At 42.5% G+C, this 19,917-nt stretch overlaps 1 protein-coding gene across 2 annotated transcripts; it reads left to right on the top strand.

Moving 5' to 3' along the window:
• Nucleotides 1-10,407: 10,407 nt before the first annotated feature.
• Nucleotides 10,408-19,082, top strand: LOC127308085 (protein RRC1). Of its 2 annotated transcripts, XM_051338852.1 has the most exons (18): nucleotides 10,408-10,647; nucleotides 11,092-11,163; nucleotides 11,265-11,397; nucleotides 11,559-11,604; nucleotides 13,313-13,364; nucleotides 13,440-13,580; nucleotides 13,932-14,051; nucleotides 14,143-14,308; nucleotides 14,432-14,544; nucleotides 14,681-14,752; nucleotides 15,407-15,628; nucleotides 16,048-16,106; nucleotides 16,194-16,272; nucleotides 16,385-16,522; nucleotides 17,001-17,225; nucleotides 17,316-18,109; nucleotides 18,198-18,373; nucleotides 18,557-19,082. In XM_051338852.1, the coding sequence occupies exons 1-18, from the start codon at nucleotides 10,423-10,425 to the stop codon at nucleotides 18,817-18,819; spliced, it is 3,096 nt and encodes a 1,031-aa protein (XP_051194812.1). In that variant the 5' UTR covers nucleotides 10,408-10,422; the 3' UTR covers nucleotides 18,820-19,082. The 2 variants fall into 2 exon arrangements, with proteins under 2 accessions (XP_051194812.1, XP_051194813.1); XM_051338853.1 differs by lacking the exons at nucleotides 10,408-10,647; nucleotides 11,092-11,163; nucleotides 11,559-11,604 and having other exon boundaries at nucleotides 11,260-11,397.
• The last annotated feature ends 835 nt before the right edge of the window (nucleotides 19,083-19,917 follow it).

The raw sequence follows: 19,917 nt of genomic DNA, 5'->3' as shown, positions 1-19,917 counted from the left end.
GCTTTAAAATAACCCCATTTAATTTCTTAGAATGCATCTCATGTACCGTCTCATGCAGAACCGCTACTCCATCAAGGATATTACGTCCTTGCATAAAGGCTGTCTGCGATGGTAAAACAACATGATCCGCAACCGTATTAAGTCTAATGGTGGCCACTTTCGTGAAAATCTTGAAACTTACATTTAATAGGCAAATGGGTCTATATTGTTGGATCCTTTCTGCCTCATTAATTTTCGGTAACAAGATAACTTCACCAAAATTTAGATGAAATAATTCTAGTTGTCCAATGTGTAAATCACTGAACAAATCTACAAGGTCCGATTTAATAGTATCCCAGAATGTTTGATAAAACTCTGCTGGAAACCCATCTGGACCCGGTGCTTTGTTGCATTCCATTTGGAAAACTGCCTTCTTAACCTCTTCCTCAGTATAAGGTGCGGTTAGCAAGCCGTTTTCTTCCAAAGAAACTTGGGGTATATCATCCGTTAAGTCCTCGTTAAGAGAGAAAGTACTTTCCTCCGGAGGACCAAACAGACCCTTATAATAATTAGTAATGTAAGACTTGAGATGCTCATGGCCTTCAATCAACCCTTCATCTTGAATAAGAGAGTGAATACGTTTTTTCCGGTGTCTCCCATTAGCTAAGCCATGGAAATACCGCGTATTCGAGTCTCCCTCCAAGATGAATTGAGCTTTGGATCGTTGATACCATTTGAGCTCCTCTTCGCGAAGAAGACCCGCCATCTGTTCATTGGATTGATTTTTAAGCTCAATCTCATATGTAGACAGGGGTCTAATCTCCGCAACAGCCTCAAGCTCATCAATCACATTTGATAAGCGAGACTTTTCTTTTTTAAGAATACCAGCCGTATGGGCAGCCCAACCAGAGAGATGTTTGCGCATAGAACGCATTTTATTATTCCATCTCAAAATGGGCGTACTCCCTCCGACCGGTCTATCCCAAACCCTTTTAACTATATCATGAAATCCCTCTCGATATAACCAGCCAAGTTCAAATTTGAACGGCCGTTTACAAACGGGTGTGGGATTCCCGGTGGTTAAAAGGATGGGAGCGTGGTCAGACAGTTTTTCAATACGTTCTAGTGCGCGGACTGACACCAGAGGGTATTTATTTTCCCATTCGGTATCCATCAACACGCGATCTAGTTTCTCGTAGGTGGGCTCCGGCAAGCTGTTTGCCCAAGTAAACTGTCGACCAGTCATAAACACCTCTCTTAAATCAAGGCTATCAATGACAGCGTTGAACAAGAAAGGCCAATGACCATCAAAACGGCCTTTACTTTTCTCATGAGGAAACCTCAACAAATTAAAATCACCTCCGATTAAAATCGGGTAAGGATTATCTTTTGTAAGGTTTACCAACTCACGTAAAAAGTCAGCCTTAAACACTTCCTGGGCGGCACCATACACAGCGACCAGACTCCACGTGAAACTATCTGCTTTGTTCTGAATGTCGAGCTTAATGTGGTACTCTCCATCAGAACTAGCCAAAACGGTCATGGTGTCTATGCGGACGCCAAGTAAAATGCCCCCTGACCTACCACGGGGCGGGCGAGAAAACCACTGAAAGTTAATCCCGCCTGACAAACGGTCGAGCAAAACATATGCTAAAATGCAAGTAAAATGCAAGTAAAATGGAGTTATTTCGTTTTGTTAAAGAGTCAAAACATATGCTAATTTCTAGTGTGCTATCACATCTTGGGAGAAACTAAGATATGGTGGGAGAAACTAACTCAGCTAATGCATAAAATATTTCAGATGCAAAAGGAATGGATTTGAATTTATCTTTTATCTTTATTTACAAAAGCTAAGTTCTAGTCTGGAACTGGAACACTGCAATGTGAAACAATATTGGCTCCTAGGATACCCAAAACTTATCGTAGAGGTTGGTTGGGGCTAAGAAACACCATCCTTTATCAACAGCAAATACCTTCTTTTCCTGGTCCTTGAGCAAAATGGCATCTCATATGGCCTATATACCAGCAGAGTGTAGACGTAGACTGAAATAAACTCTCATTTTACAAATACAAAGTGAATCTTGAAAAATTGCTGCCCACGCCTTCATTTCTGTATATATACATCTTAAAATAGCAATGATTGGTGTAAACTGTTAAATCATCTTTTGCAAATTAGTACTGAAATAAAGAGGGAATGTTAGGCATGCAAGCAATGCATGAACACAAACGACAAGGACCCGAAAAATATAATCAAGTGAAACCTAAGCTATAACCAAGGTAGAGTTTTGGCATAACATGGGTACATCTAATGCCAAGTTCAGCTCCACGTGCAACCACCAGATGACATTAGGATTCTCAATGGACTTCAATAAAACAAGAAAAGGGGGTAAAAATGGTAGTTTGACACCGATTCATGTCACATAATATGAAAAAATCTAGTGGAACATGTCACTTTTGGTATTAGAAAGCATGTCAGTTTCCAGGAGCACTAAAAAAATTATACAATCTTCATTGTATCATAAATCATTGAGGAGGCTAGTGACTTACTGATCTGTCATCGAGAAACCAGTTTAGAACGACACAACTTATGCGGAAACAAAAATAAAGGGCATGCTGAAGGAAGGGGTTGTTCTAAATATAGTGTAGTGTTGTTCTCTGCCTTAACATTTCTGACGGGTCAACTCGATGGACACACTCAGCATGAAAAGGTCCCATGCTAGCTAGGAATATAAACTTGCAACTAAATGTGATATAATCCAATAAAAGTGAAATCAATGATAACAATATAGTATTTGATAGATATAAGTAACAAGCTAGCAAGGTCAAAAATATTAAATTGATATATTTGCTAAAATAGCATGATCTTTAATGAGTCAATATTTTTAGCATAAATTCAAGCACCAGTATGTATTTTGATATTTCAGCTACATCTGAGCTTCTTCAATGAGTCTAGAGGAAAAGAGGAAACACCTCAGTCATAGAGATTCAGAGAGGCTATATTATGTGCAGATAGCAAATCAAAATTCAGCTCACTTTACCCTCTTGACGTTGACAACATTCCATGGCTTCAAATGTACAAACCACGTATTCATTTTCCATCAGCACAAACATGTACAACGAACATTTTCCAATATTCATGATTCTATTTTAAAAATTACCTTCTGAATTACAATTAAAAAACACTTATTCGCAAGCAGCTAATGGGTTGATGATTCTATTTTTACAACAAGCATATACAGAATTTAAGGAGGACATATTCAGAAGCAGCTAACAAGTAATGGAATATATACATAAAAGTTCGTGGATACCTTGATTAATAGAAGAGTTAAAATAAGAAATACTAAACGTACCTTTTACTCCGTACAAATAGAAATACAACTTCCCAATATGAAGGGGTTGGCCTCTTTGCACATAATTACGAAATGGAGGGAATAAACTCTGCCGCGGAGAATTTATAAACAATTTTACCTCAAAATGTCCGGGTAGTATAATTGGGTAAGATTCAAAAAATAAACCATACAAAACAGAGCCAACAAAGAGGTAGTTTGCTAAAGTTAACATGAAGTGTACTTCCCATAAATAACATGTACAGAATACGTTATAAGAGTACCTTGCAATAATAATGTCTTTCCGAGATTTAATGCCACATGTGTCACAACATCTCTGTAAAAGACGATTGAGATTGATGGAAAATTTCAATAAACATACATGTTGCTGACACTTCAAATTGCACAAATCAAAGGCTTGTGAAGAATTACCTCATAAAACACCACCACACATTAAGATTTTCAAGTGCAGTTGATTGCCTCGAATAAGACAAAGGCAAAACAACACCTCGCCTGAAAAAAAAAGGATACAGTGGAAATCGTTTACATGTCATTTGTGCATTGCCCTTTCAGGCAACAAGAGCTGAGAAAAACAATGATAATCAGTACACAAATGTTTCATTCGTTTACTGTATATATACTAAGTTAATAGAAAAACGGGTAATAGAGTCATGTGTACGGAGAACACAAATTATGCACACATGACAATTTGCTAGCCTGTATCGTTATAGTTCTTGTACTTGTATAACTTATAAGAAGGATTGGGATCTGGAGAGGCTTCTCACCGTGAAACTGGATCAAGCTAATCAGTTCATCACCTAGTGGACCTCCAGGCCCCATCCATCGTAGACGTCGTCAACCCACAGGAGAAAACTTGGAACAAATATCAGAGAAAAACATAGAATATATGTGACATAGATCTTAGATGAACATGTCAGTTTCGTCGTGTTTGAGTACAAAACCCTCACCAGTCTCTGGGACGGACGGATCGAGGTGCCCTCGCTGGCGGCCGTGGGCTTGCCGCCGTCCCCGCGGATACCCTTCTCTGTATGGGCGGCACACCAGCGCCGGATACCCTCGCCTCTTCAACCCTGTTTTTCCGCAAAGAGGCTGCGAGCCGTCGGAGATCGAGAAGGAGATCGGCGGACGAGCGATACCTGACACGAGACGGGGGCAAGAGAGGCCAGCGATAGGGTTTCCTCGCTGTGTCGAACCTGTTAGCAGTTCAATCGTCATGGGATGGGAATGAAGTCTATTTGCGACTGGGCCGTTAAAGCAGATGGACCACACCATGAGGCCCAGTGAACGGGAGGCTGCGTAGGTAGTTCTGTGGAGTAGCAGCCCTTTAAAGGTGGCTGGCCGTGATAGGCGTTAAGGCCGTGCTGAAGACGAGCCCAACGATACTCGGTGGCACGACCAGAAAATCTGCTCCGTTCGAGATCCGATCGGACGGGTGGTAACACCAAATCGCTGTGGTTTAGCCTTAGTAGTTCCATTTTACTGTTACTCAATGGGTATATACACATTATCTTACGTAGCACTAATAAATAGTCATCAAAAAGTAAAACTAATTAAAAAAATAAATATAAGTATTAGATGAAATAAAAAAGAAAGAAAAACAAAGGAAATGTCATATGGCGCACGGCAAAGGCAAAACGCACGGCAAAGCCTGTGTTGTCGTGCATCCCAGCTGGGTGCACGGCAAAGGGTGAGCCATGGCAAAGCCCAACGCCTTTGCCGTGAACCGAATCTTTGCAGTGCGGTGTGTTGGGCCATTGTCGTGGTGATTTCTTTGCCGTGCGCTCCCTTTAGATGTTGTTGTGCGCCTTTTCTTTGCCGTGAGTTATGCTCGGTGCGAACGGCAAAGAAATTTTTGCCGTGCGTGGGCTCACGGCAATGATTTGCTGCACGGCAGCCCCTGTTTTTCCCGTGGTGATTGGTTGGTGATGCTGAAGGACGTCGCGCTGGCGCCGGCGGCGAATGACACAGCCAGCAGGAGAATGAGCGCCGACGAGGAGGTAGCCATGGTTTGTTATACATGTACTTGTTTTGCTTGCTGTACTGGCCAAACTTGCAACGTACTATAGAGAAAAGTCGGACGATCTACTTTTCAACGTAGATACCCAGCCGAGTTACCAACACGAGCTGAGAATTTTTTTCTTCGATAAAGGAATATATTAATATTAAAAGATACCAATTACATACAGCCTCTGCAACAACGCCCCACCCTAATGACAGTATGGATGCACAGAGCCAAAAAAGAGTAAAGAAAATTAAAAAATAAAAGTCCCGCTACAGCCTTCTAGACCTAGCAACAACAATACAACCACCACCGTGACAACACCTGAAGTACAGACAGCAAATACGTATACGTAACTTCGCTCGGTCGACAGGCTGCACCTGGCTCGATCTCGACTTCACAATCTCCATCGCCGTGAACTTTCTGTCATCCTTACATTGGTTGGAGGAAAATCGAAACGGTTGTAGTCACCTTGTGCTGGAAAATACTTTGATCGAGTTTGACAAAGACAACATGATCTTTTTTTGGAAAAGGGGAAGCCCCAGATTCTACATCAAAATGGTATGCATGCGTCCTTTTATTACATTATTGGAATTTGTTTAACAACTCTTATAAGTCTTGGATCGCATAATGCTAATACATGAATTAGGAAACGAAAAATATGAAATAACATGCAGGGCCTTTGTATCAACATGTTAATGTTCCATCGAACCGACAACCGCACCGGTTGTATATATCCCGTGCAACCGTTGCCATGAGGCTGCACTCAAAATGCATGGCAATAATGCATAGAGATTGGACCACCATGAGTTTTTTTTTTCATTTTTTTAGAGATGAAATCATTTTTCACATGGCATATAACCCAAAGTAAAGCACACCCATTTAACCGGTTTCAAAATATATTCTAAATAATACTAGTTTGAAAATAATGAAAGCCATATGCACGATCCTCCACAAAATCGATCTTTGCAAATGAACATGAAATAGGAATTGTCAATTGCCTTATCTTAGGGCTAGAATGCTGTGGTGTGGCTCTTTTTCTTTTTTTCTCTTTTTTAGCTATGTGCATCCGTATTCGATTTCCCTTTACCGCGTTCGGTCGCTCGAGTGGTTAGAGCATCTCCAGCCGGACAGAAAATGCGTTCCAGCCGCGTCCCCCAAAGCCCTTTTTTGTCCGGCGCGGCCCGATACGGTGTCCGGCGCCCCGAGCCCGTCCCCGTCCCACAGGGGACGCACCAGGGACGCCGGACACAACGAAAAGCGAGGCGGGGAGTGGCGGGGTCGACCCGTCAGCGGCACAGGAAGGCTAAAACCCCGTCGCCTACCTTTGGTCAAGCGACGTTAATGGCGTCCCTGTTTTCCCAGGCGTGGCCGTCCGCGCCGGAGTTATTGTGTGCAACCACCCGCTGCCGCCGCTGTTTTAATAAGACGCCCTGCAGTTCTCGCCGCTCATAATCCTTCTCGTCGCCGCCGCCTCCCCCCTCCCAGATCTTCTCCTCGCCGCTCAAAAAATGTCGAGCTCGTCCTCCCGCAAGATCGCCGCGGCGAACGGCTTCGGCCGCGGCAGCCTCACCGTGGCGGAGGCGTGGGCACTGTACCACGCCCGGTATCCAGTCCCGCCGGACATGCGGCTGCCAAGCAGCGGCGGCTGGAAGATGGCCGTGAACGGCATTGGCGTTCCGCCGCCGCCGAAGCCGCGCACGGAGCAATGGTGGGACGCCGTCAAGGCCCGTCGGGCTCAACTCACCGCCCAGGAGCGGTTGGATCCGACGTGGGCGGTCGACAACAACGACGCCTGGTGGACGACGTACTTCAAGGCGAAGTACGACATCGAGATGCACAGCACCGACAACCTCGTCGGCGGCCCCAATAGCTGGAACAAGGACGGCCGCGCCCTGTTCTGGGGCGTTCCGGGGCGCACCCTCGACAACGTCATCCGCGGCATCCGCAACGGCGCTCCAAGGCTGGAGATGCCGTCGTCGCCGCCGCCGTCTCCTCAATGGCAGCCGAGGAGGACGACGTACTCGTCCTCCTCGCACTCTTCTTCCTCGGGACCGGCACGATCGACGCCGTCCTCGTCTTACCGGTCGGCGCCGTACACCGTTCCCAAACGGGAGGTGAAGGAGGAGCCGGCGACGCCCGTCAACACGAGGCGTGGCGGCAGCAAGGGAGGCGCGGCGGCGCCCTCCTCATCCCGAAGCCGGAGGTGAAGGAGGAGCCGGAGGAAGCGTCGCAGGCGGCGCTGCTGGCGGAGTACGAGCGGCAGCAGCGGCTCATCGCCAGCAGCGACGACCCCGAGGACTGCCCAGGGCTGCGGGCGGCGTTCTTGGCGTCCATGAACGACAAGGACGCCTGGAGGGCGACCTGGACGCGGCGATCGCCATGTCCATCCGCGACTCCGGCAAGCCGCTGGTGGACCTCACCGACGACGGCGAGGCAGGACCAAGCGGCTTGGTGAAGGACGAGCCCGTCGACGAGCGCGTCAAGCAGGAGGTCGTCACCGACGACATGTACAACTTCCAGCAGTACTACGACGCCTCCGGCCGCCGCAAGTGGTTCTAGATTAGGTTTAGTTTAAAGTTAGTCAAATTTCGTTCGAATCTATGTAAGTTTGGACGAATCTAATCGAATCTAGTTAAGTTTAAAATTTGCGAAATTTTGTTTGGGGGACGCGACTGGGGAGCGACGTCCCCCAAACGCGGCACGAACGAAACACGTCCCCCAAACGCTCAATCCGGCGCGGTTTGGGGGACGGTTTGGGGGACACGACTGGAGATGCTCTTAGTTCCTTTGCGCGGGAGCGCTCGCTGTACCGAGTCAATTCCGTTTCCGTGTTTTTTGTCGTTTTCCGCAATTTTCGCACATTTAATTCCGTGCAATTAATTCGTCACGAGCCGTTAGTTCTATTCTGGTAGTAGTAGCGTTAATCCCGCCCATTTAATTCCGTCTATTTATTATAGTGCAAATTCCGAGCCGTTAATTTTATTTCTGGTCACGTTAATCCCGCGGATTTAGTTTCCTTTTTGACAATTTTCATTTTTGTTAATATGTTAATATGTGCATTTAATTCGTGAGCTCCCCGAAAATCTGGTGCTTTTAATTTCTGCGGACCAAATTTGGTCGTTTAACTTTTTTATTATCCCTAGCCGATTTTAGTTTCCTTTTTGACAATTTTCATTTTCTATTCCCTTTTTACAATTCCCTTTTCTACAATTATCTTTATTTTTAGTAATCCTATATTTTGGTACTGAAATATATATATCTGTTGGACTTTTTATAATTCCCTTTATCAATTCCCTTTTTTTTCAAATTTACTACGCCAAGTCATGTTTCTTTGGACCAAGTTTTGTTATTCCCTTTTTCGGGTTAGTGATTTTTTAGGTGGGGAATAATGGGTGGGAAAATCACTTGCAACTCAAATGAACTACCACTTGCAACTCAAATGAAGTACCTTCTTTATCAATATTTCTCATGTTTTGATGAAATAACGAACATCGGGTTTATAAATTTTGAGCTAAAAAAGTCAAGAAAATATTCTAAATGAAATTTAGATTTTTGGGTCGATAAAAATTCACATTTACCATTGATAAATAACGGGCATATGTGTTGATAAATCGTGAGCCAAAAAATCGCTAAAATATTCTAAATGAAATTAGCTTTTTGGGTTGATATTTTTTAATTTACCGTTGATAAATAACAGGTAGAGGGTTGATAAATTTTGAGCTAAGAAAGTCGACAAAATATTCTAATTAAAATTTAGGTTTTCGGGTTGATAACTTTTTTACATTTACCGTTGATAAGTAACGGGCATAAGGGTTGATAAACTTTGAGAATTAAAATATATTCTAAATATAATTAGCTTTTCGGGTCGATAAATTTTTATATTTACCGCTGATAAATAACTAACGGAGGGTTTGATAAACTGTAAGCTAAATATGTCTTCAAATATTCTAAATAAAATTAGGTTTTCGGGTCGACAACTTTTCACATTTACCATTGATAAATAACGGGCGGAGGGGCTGATAATTTGTAAGCTTATAATGTTCCCAAAAATATTTAAAATAAAATTATCTTTTGGGTCGATAACTTTTCACATTTACCGTTGATAAATAATAAGTAGAGAGGTTCATAAATTATGACCTAAAAATATTCCCAATTCTAAATAAAATTAGCTTTCGGATAGATAACTTATGACATTTAGCATTGATAAATAACGGGCGAAGGGCTTGATAATTTGTGAGCTAATAATGTTTCCAAAAATATTCTAAATAAAGTTAGCTTTTTGGGTTGATAACTTTTCACATTTACCGTTGATAAATAATGGGCAGAGAGGTTGATAAATTATGAGCTAAAACTGTTACCAAAATATTTAAAATGAATTTTGGCTTTTTAGGTCGGTAAATTCTCGCCCATACCATTCATAAATAATGGGGTAGAGGGTTGATAATTTATAGATAACGGGTAGAGTGTTTTTAGATTATGAGCTAAAAATTTCACTAAATAGTGTAGTTTAAGAACCGGACTAGGAGGCTCGAGGTCTACTATTCGTCCGGTATTTTTGCTGGTCTTAGTGTACAGCCAAATTTCCTTTTTGTACCTCTACCGTGTAGAATTTGATAGTACAAAATAAGTGCGTCTCTTTCCTTTAGCACGAAGTACTACTAGCTCAGCTGGCATACTCTCGGCTACGGTGCGCGCGCTCCAGCTGGATGTTGGAGGTTCGATTCCTGCTGTCGCGGTTATTTTTACCAGCGCGCCCGCCCGCTTAACCAAACAGATTTGCTATTTTCGGAAAGGTTGACTTTGTCGAAAAGTGACCGCTCGGGAGGGATCCAGCGAGCGATCGCTGGCTAGGGAAGCCAATCCGTATTGCCATTAGAACGGTGCGTTGTTGCATAGACTGGATATAATTGGTATCTTCTAATATGTATTTCTTTTATCGAATTTTTTTGAGCAGACTTACCCCCTAGCTGCTGCTGCCTGATGCGATTTTGTTGTGCATCTATCTATCGTTCAAGTCTGAAGCTAGAGAGTAGAAGCAGTGGATGTTCCATTCAGTTTTGGTCAGCTTTGTTTGAACCGTTGGATGAACAATGAATGTTGGATGCAATACGTGGTGACTTGCAGTCCCCGTCCCTGCCCTTCGCCCTCTTCCACTGTGGTGGCCGACTACAGATTCCGGCGGCCGCCGAACCCTCTCTTCGCCGGCGCTCTAGAAGAAGCGCCCGAGATTCCTCTCCAGCCAAGCCGCGCCACCGCTGCTATCCTAGCGTGGACAGGAGAGATCCACCCAGGCCGACCCCTTCCTTCCCTCCCTCTGTGGTACGGATGCCCCAACTTATTTCGCTGGGATAGGTCTAGGAGCGCTTTGTTCGTCGCTGCGAGCAAACCCAGTGCGCGCCCTTGTTATTCCCTGACATGCGTGAATCCATCGAGTTAGCCCGTGGATTCGGCCCGGTTTGTACTAGTAGCAGCTTGTTTCCCCGCTCAAAGAAGTTGGGATCGACTCGAGAGAGTTAGGGTTTGCGCCTGGCGCTGGTAGGTTGCACTGCGCGTGCGGCGGGTCTGTGCGTTTAGCGCCTTGACAGGTATATGGGAACCGTCACTCTTGGCATACAGAGTGTCTGCACTGAACTTTAGTTCCCATGTTTATGCGTTTCCATGCGCATGTTCCTGTGTGCTTGTGTAGATTTGATTTCTATGACATATGGCGGTAGGAACATTGCACGCATTTCTGATGCTCTGGTGATGCTTCATTGCTCGCAGGCTAGTGTCCTGATGAGTTCGAAGAAGGTTCCGTTCAATCGGCATAAGGAGAAAGAGGAGGCGAGGAGGAAGGTCAGCGATTTGGATCCCTTTCAACCTTTTCCTGAGATTCTCAGGATCTTCTACACTTACGTATCGTTCCTATCTGAAATTAACTGCTCTGGTACGTGAAGAGGGAGGAAGATGAAGCAGCACGCGTGTATCTGGAGTTTGCCCAGTCATTTGAGGGTGAAAGCACATCTGCCTCGAAGTTTGTCCGAGGGGGTGTGATTGATCCCAATGCCAAGCTGAGAGCTGATTCTCAAGGTTAGTCATAGGGGTTTCATTTTTTCTTCTTCTTCTAAACTTTGCCATGCTTGCCTTCCAGTCTGTAGTTTCAATATTAATCATGATGGATATATGCATTGTTTCCTTTATTGCTCCAATTAATCAAGAGGCTGTCCTTTTTACTCATTCGGCAATGACAGGTGGAAAGTCCAAAGATAGGGAGTCTGTTACAAAGAAGGGCAGTAGGTAAAGGAAAAAAGTATTTGATTTCTGGAAGATGGTATCCTGTGGCACCACAGCTACATCTTTAGACAGTCACGTGCCAACATAACCAGAACTAAGAACTCCGAGAGAGCTTTTTAAACGCATGATCATTTGCTATATGCCATCATTATGATTCATCAATTATTCGTCCATTTACCTTTTCGGTTTGTTGCCCAGTGCTGAATGCTTTCAAACTATGAGTGGTCTGAAGAAGAAAACAGTCTCATCTGGCCTTATGACATCTCGTTTCATGACTTAATAGGGCACTTGTATTTATGCTGTAGTTCTGACAAATAGTCGAACTTTCTTGACAGAGCAAACTTGTTGTTGCTGACTTACTGCTCAAGGTCATGATAATGTATTGATGTTATGGAACTTAGGTTTTCCTTTTATGTAGTACACCGGTAATGTGGTCATGACTTTGTTGAATCATGCATCACGGAGAGGGTATCCATGTTGTTTCTATCAAAAAGCCATTGATCGAGATAGATGTAAATTTGGAAAGCATGTATGAATAATACTAATACATTGACAGAAAATGTGGTATTTGGTGTAAATCTGTAACCACCAGATGCATCAATCCTTCGTACAAGTAGTTTCAAATGTCAATTGCGCTGACTGAATTTATAGAATCTTGAATCAACTTCTAAATTCTATTTTAAACATCTGATGCTGCAGGGTTGGGATCAACTAGTGCGCGCACAGAGTTCTATTTTTTGTTATCATTTATGCTTTGAGTCTACTGCTACTCTGACCCTTTATCAGCTAATTATAAATCAAATGAATCTTAGTTTCTGACACTGTTTTCACTTCCAATAAAACTATTATTTGCATATTTTATGCAATGATCAGCATACTTGAATGTTCTGCATGTTTAGGTCATGATTTACATATCTCCTAAGAGCACTAAGTAATGATATAAGATTGACTGTGTTTTGTACGAGGTGGTATGTTTTTTTTTTGCATAATGCTGGACCATTTTCAGCTTATTGTGAATGCTCTTTACGTTGGCTGCATCGCGAAGGAAGTCTCGTAGTTTGCGAAAACCAACCAATTAAGTTAACAAGGACAACCTATAATCAGGCCCAGCTTCTGGTTACTGTGTTGTGGAAATTTGTCATTTGCAGTGAATGTTTAGCTATTTACTAATTCTGACATGATTTTGCTTGGCTCAGAAAAGATACTTTCAGACATTTATTATTTATTCAAAAGTGGAAACTTAGTTATTTTTTGAACCACAGTGCAGATTGGAGTTTCACTCATTTGATTTTTCTCCTCTTATGTAGTCGTGCTAGAATAATTTACAAATATTCCATGGTTTCCACTAAATCGGTAAATCGTTGAAGGCAGTGGCCTGATTGTATAAGATTTAATATTAACTGGACTTCTTCTATAAAGTAGAATGGTTTCAAACTTATGGGAAAATTAATAAACTGCGTGTGTATATTAGATTGGCATGATTTTGTATACAAAAGAGACACCGAATAGAGGAAGGTAAAAGTTCCATTAGTTTGTTAAGAAGATCCAAAATATTCCTGTAGAGAGTGAATTAGGTGTTCGTTTCATTGGTTGCATCCATTTGTTGCTGTTGTTACCTGTAACCCCATGATATCTAGGTGTACAAAATGATAGTCAGCATAATATAACTTACCAGCATAACATATCTTATACATAGCATATTTTTATCCAGGTATGTTCCATCTTTTTTGCCACCAACATTTGGGAGAGAGCCAGAGAAAAAGGTTGGGATGCTTTTGCTATTTGATTTCCTCAGTTTTCAGTGTGGTTCTTTGGTTAATCATTACCTTGACATGCAGAAGGAAGATGAGCGGCCTAAGGAAAAGGAAAAAGGGAAGCCACGGGCAATAGATACTGTCATGGAGGAACTCAGGTTGGAGAAAGAGCTTCGAGAAAAGCGTAATCAAGAACGTGGCAGCCGTCACGGTGAAGCCTCCGTGGTTAGTATATGTTCGGTTCTTTCCACCAGACATAATATGAAATAAATCAGATGATATTTTTGATTATATCGTTATATTCAGTGTGCTGAAATATACTTTTTAGTTGACTACTTCCTCTGTTCCCTTTTATAAGATGTTTTGGCAGGCTTAATTGGTTTGCTGAAAAGTCTTATAAAAGGGAACAGTGAGGGTAGAATGTAGAAAATCTATCCTGTCTGTTAACTTCGAGAAACTGTTTTTAACAGGTTTCCAGCTGATAGAATAAGTTTGTGATCGCTTCTCATCTTTGTCAAAATTCTTGTAGTCTGTGTTTGTATATGACATACTGATGCTTGAAACTTTAACCGACAGCACCCTAGCCGGTTTGATGAATTACCAGATGAATTTGATCCCACTGGGAGGTTACCAGGTTCATTTGATGACGGGGATCCGCAAACCACAAACTTATATGTTGGCAATCTCTCCCCTAAGGTTGATTTTCTCTGCTGTTCTTTTTCTGTCTAGACATAACTTGTGTATAAGCATCTAGCTTAACCGTGCAATATGTACCATATGGTGTTAGGTGGATGAGAATTTTCTTTTGAGGACATTTGGTCGGTTTGGACCTATTGCGAGCGTCAAGATCATGTGGCCTCGAACAGAAGAAGAACGCAAAAGGCAAAGACATTGTGGATTTGTTGCATTCATGAATAGAGCAGAAGGACAGGCAGCCAAGGATGAAATGCAAGGTTATTGTGCATTTCTATTCCATGTAGTGGCAATCATGTTATAGCCATAGGAGCTTGAAATATTCGTACTTCTAAAATACTACTTCACTCCTGCTTGTAATTTACTGAAATTATTTATCTCAGGTGTTGTTGTGTACGACTATGAGCTGAAGATTGGGTGGGGGAAATCTGTTGCTCTTCCATCACAAGCACTGCCTGCTCCTCCTCCAGGACATATGGCAATCAGAAGCAAGGAGGTTGCTTCTTCCATTCCAAAGTTTCTGTGTGCAGCTAACTCTTATAATTTGTCTAGAAGGTCTAAGTAGATGACATGTTTTTGGTGTTCTCCTGTGAGTTGTCCTTGATTATCATTATTTTTTCTATGTTGTGCAGGGTAGTAGTGTCATCATATCTGGTCCCGGAGGTCCACCTGTTGCATCTGTTACACCACAGACTTCAGAGCTGGTTGGTGACTTTTTTGCATATGCATTTGTTCTCTTGTTGCATAGTGATTTTACTGTTCATGTCATCATAATAATAAAAGCAATATATCATTGCATTTTCCCATGTTTTCCACTATTCACGAATTATTGAAGTTCCCTTTTCAGAAAATATTAAGTGCTTGGATGAAGAGAAAATTCACAGTTTCCTTGTTGCACATACAAATTAATTTATGGAATATTTTTATCTGTCCTCAGTTGTCATTTTTTCACGGCTATTTGTAGTCCTAACATATGTACACCACCTGGATGCTAATTATAAATATCCCGGTCCGGAAAATGTGAATTTTTTTTGAATTGTTGAATAGTAAGGCCTTGGTCAAATACAAAATTTGTGTCCTATCCTGTACACATTGGAACTTTATGAGAGAATCTGGTACCCCCAGTAACTGATTGAGAACTGGTGCTGCTTTGGTCTTTTTGCCGGATATGGATTTTAAAACCTTATTGAACAACACTGTCTTGTATTAAGGTACCACCTATGTTCTTTAGTATCTCGTAAGCCTAGGTATTATCCAGGAAGTTTTGCATTGGTAAGGATGTTGGTATGTAAGTTTTTGTACGTGTAGTCAAATTTCATTAATCTAACTTTACTTCGTCGGTCCATTTGATTTGACAGGTCCTTACTCCAAATGTTCCTGATATAATGGTCGCTCCACCAGAGGATTCACATCTTCGGCATGTGATTGACACGATGGCTCTGCATGTACTTGATGGTGGATGTGCTTTTGAACAAGCTGTAATGGAGAGAGGACGAGGAAAATCATTATTTAGCTTCTTGTTTGACCTTAAATCAAAAGAACACACATACTATGTTTGGCGGTTATACTCATTTGCCCAGGTATGCGTTTTATTTTGTGCTGCTACATTTTCAACGTTATCTCCTATGATCTAACAATAGAACATTATATATGTTCTGTCCATTGAAATTTCTGTTATTTCTTTAACGTGGTGATGGTAAAGCTGGCTTATATGCTATCTTTGGTTGCAATAGAGACACATATTATTTTATTTATCACCTTGACATTACAAGTGTATGTTTTGCACAGAGAGAGGCTAGTAATTTATCAAAATGAATAATTCATTAGTTCGATGAAATTTTTGCCCTTTAAGGTTCTGAGTATTCTGTTCACCTTGTTCTCAATTTGGCATTCTAGTAATGTTATATTTCATATATGCAAAACCACTTGAATGAGCTAGCTATGGGGATCACTGTACCGATATGATGCTAATATTTATGCTTATGATATTGGAATGCAGGGCGATACTTTACAACGATGGCGAACAGAACCGTTTATCATGATTACAGGAAGTGGAAGGTAATAAAGCACAATGATATTCAAATATGTATTGTTCTTGTGCTTATTGACTCTGGTGACAGTTTTGCATTAAATGTTTTATTTTAGATGGGTTCCACCTACTTTGCCATCCACCAGAAGCCCTGATCGTGAAAAGGAATCTACTTTTGCAGCTGGTAGAAGCAGGGTAAGGTTTTGTTGGACCTTGACAGATGCTATGTAACTTGGTCTTTTTAAAGATGGTGCAACTGTTTCTGTCCATTACAATTTACTATATTAATTTATGTTTCATTCTCCAGCGTGTTGAGGTGGAGCGTACATTGACTGATACACAGCGTGATGAATTTGAGGACATGCTACGTGCATTGACATTGGAGAGAACTCAGATAAAGGCAGCTATGGGATTTGCATTGGATAATGCTGATGCTGCTGGAGAGGTAATACCACCTTGTACATTTGACCTAATCAGTTAAAGTTTCTATTCATCTTTTTGCCTTATGTCTTCAACTTAAGAATATGATTTTGCGTCCTGTTATTTTCCCTTTCTCAAATGTTACACATGGAAATTCTATGATATGTGCCCACCATGAGATACACTAATACCTTGATCATTATGCGTTAACCTTGAAGTCGTGGACTGAAGGGATTCAGCGGTTATACTTTGCATGAACTGTTGTTTGAAACATATGCTTTTTCTGAGACCTAACATATAGAGTGGTACATTTTGACTACATGTATTGTTGCCTACAGGACCATCTGCTCGTTTATATAACTGTACATGTTATATTGCCTACTTGGTTGCCATTTGTTTGTCATGAACTATACTTCGGAGGCCTACTTTATATTGTTGTATACTTTAAGTATATATTTTAGTTCACATTGCATGAAAACACATTGATTCTGTGTCTTGTATAGATTGTTGAGGTTCTTGCAGAATCTTTGACACTCAAGGAGACACCTATCCCAACCAAGGTTGCACGGCTTATGCTAGTATCTGACATCCTTCATAATAGTAGTGCCCCAGTGAAGAATGCCTCTGCATTTCGAACTAAGTTTGAGGCTGCTATACCTGATGTCATTGAGAGCTTCAATGACTTGTATCACAGTATCACAGGAAGGATCACTGCTGAAGCTCTGAAGGTAATTGTCGCTATATTTATTGAGTAGTAGAGTTTCACTCTTTTTCTTTGATGTTCTTAAGTAATGCCTTGTTATATTGCTTTTCTGCAGGAGAGGGTGTTGAAAGTTCTACAAGTATGGGCTGACTGGTTCCTGTTTTCTGATGCATATCTGAATGGGCTGAAAGCTACCTTTCTTAGATCAGGCAACTCTGGGGTCACCTTGTTTCACTCTCTATGTGGTGATGCACCTGAAATCGAAAAGAAAACTAACCCAGGGGATGATAAGAACGGATTTAGGTTTGATGAAGATGGTGCCCTGGCGACAGGAAAGGCAGCGGCGATGAAGGAGCTGTTAGGGCTTCCATTTGCTGAACTGGAACGTCGTTGTAGACATAATGGCCTCTCACTATGTGGTGGTAAAGAGATGATGGTTGCCAGGCTGCTTAGCTTGGAGGAGGCTGAGAAGGAGCAAGTATATCAGAGGGACGTTCACATGAAACATGTACAAGCAGACCCTCACAGATCTGGAAGAGAGGATATTGGTTTGAATACTCGTAGTGTTTTGAAACTTGGAGAAGGTACTGGTAAGGCTGACTCGGACATGCTGGGGCTCTCTCGTCATGGTATGGAAACAGCACAAATACTCTCTAGAGAGAGTGCATCTGCTGAACCTGAACAAGTTCCAAGTAAGAAGCAGAAAGCTGATCCCATTTTGCCAGCTTCTAAATGGAACCGAGAAGACGATAGTGACGACTATGATGATAGAAAGGACGGCCAGGGATTGGGATTAAGCTATTCATCTGGAAGTGATAATGCTGGTGATTCCGGGAAAGCTGACACAACAGAAATTAGTACAGATCACTTAATTCATCATCCAGATACAATTGTTGATGAAGAGCATAGGTACCCCCTGAATGTTTAAGCATGTAGCTGTTATGTTGTGTGTTTCTCATTCTTTGTACCTATAGTCATAACACCTTTTTATCTGCAGGCAGAAGCTGAGGCAGGTTGAGATTGCTGTAATGCAGTACCGTGAATCTCTTGAAGAGAAGGGTTTGCAGAATATGGAGGAGATTGAGGTGAAGGTTGCTAGCCACCGTAGGCGTCTTCAGTCTGAATATGGTTTGTCTTCTTCAATAGATGGTGCAAACAACAGGCGATCTTCTGGTATGTAAGAAGGCAGGAAGAGAATACCCTGTTCATTTGATAGCTGCACTGCTGTTTCTTTGGCACATTCATCTTTGATACTTATTTTGTAGCTTTGCTTAACAATTCATGTGCTAACAACAACAATGAGCCATGCTGTAGCTTTATGGTGTATCTTATAAGAACTATTATTATGTTTTCCAGAGAGAATATCACTTGAGCGGAAAGAAAGGACCAATGATGCACGTGGTTCTTCCAGGAAGCGGCCTCACAGCCCAACTAGGAGCCATAGTCCTTCAAAGAAGTCGTCTGTGGATAGAGATGGAGAGTACAGTCGCAATAGAGGAAGACTGCATGTCAGTGATGCTGGGAGGGACAGGGCACGTGAAAAAAGTTCAAGCCGAGGGAAGGATGATCACTACGATAGGAGCAGAGACCGGGAAAAGGATAGGAGAACGGGAAGGTGACTGAAGCTTAAGTATCTCCCTGTGCACTCTTTTGCTTGAACATGGTGTTAGAGCAGCTTGGCTGCATCAGTTGATAACGTCTAATGGATAAGAGCGGCGCTCCACGTCTTTAAGAATCTGTTTCTTCCGTGTGGGGGGCTTGGGGGTAACTTTGAGGACTGGGGGTAACTATTTTGTATTTTCAAGAACAGAAGTAGCATTGTCAAACATCGAATATTAATTGCATTTCTAATCAGTGGATGAAATGTTGCCCCCTGTGACCACGGCTAATGAACTTGGATAACATCAATTGCAGTTTATTGATTTGCGATGCGAAGAGTAGTCCTGATCCTAAGATAAAACCGGATCGATGGATCCTGATGCGATATGTTCCTGATCAAGAGTTGAGCAGCTGGGTTTGGTGCTATTAGTATTAACTGCTATGTATGCACTGTAACCCTACGAAATAGGGTAAGAAATACACGTAACAACCAATCGATTCTACTAGCATCTTCGTATTCGCGTGTGCGCGCGTTAGGGCATCTCCAAATTCGCGTGTTAGGGCATCTCCGATGGCAGCGACCCAAACGCGGCCGCGTGAACAGGTAGACAATTAAACCTGGCCGTCGGTCCGTTTGGGTCGCGCAGTCCCCGTGGATGCACCCCAAAAGTAAAATAGAACAAAAAAAAAGGAAAAAACGAAGACAATTAAACCTAAACCATATTTCATTCAACATATGCCCTATTTTGGGCAAATTTAAACTACAAAAGAAAGCCCTCTATATGAACTTTAAACTTAAAAAAATAATATAAAACCCTATCCTAGGGTTTGATGAGGATGTGGTGGCCGCCGGTGCGTCGCCTAGTCCCTGTGGGCCTCGTCGCCGTGGGCGTCGACGACGTCCCCGGGCGGCGACGCGCTGTTGTGGCTCGACCGCTTCAGGGACTCTGACCACGGCGACCCCTGGGCCTCTTCCCAGGCCAAGTGGCGGTGCGGAGCCGCCTGCTGCTCCTCCGCAGTAGCCCGCAGCTCCGCCTCCTCCCTGAGGCGGAGCTGCCTCTCCTGCCACGCGAGGCGCCTGGGCTCCTGGCGCCTCTCCTGCTCCGCCAGGCGCCTGG

The sequence above is a fragment of the Lolium perenne genome, chromosome 6 (genome assembly GCF_019359855.2).
Source record: "Lolium perenne isolate Kyuss_39 chromosome 6, Kyuss_2.0, whole genome shotgun sequence".
NCBI lineage: Eukaryota > Viridiplantae > Streptophyta > Magnoliopsida > Poales > Poaceae > Lolium > Lolium perenne.
The sequence above is the reverse complement of the archived record's forward strand: the minus strand, read 5'-3'. Positions and strand labels throughout refer to the sequence as shown.

Excerpts from the sequence above, each read along its gene's own strand:
- LOC127308085 (XM_051338852.1), top strand. The coding sequence starts at position 10,423 with ATGTTGGATGCAATACGTGGTGACTTGCAGTCCCCGTCCCTGCCCTTC. Across the intron at positions 14,052-14,142 it reads TTGGCAATCTCTCCCCTAAG|GTGGATGAGAATTTTCTTTT; the intron begins GTTGATTTTCTC and ends ATATGGTGTTAG. Across the intron at positions 14,753-15,406 it reads CACCACAGACTTCAGAGCTG|GTCCTTACTCCAAATGTTCC; the intron begins GTTGGTGACTTT and ends TTGATTTGACAG.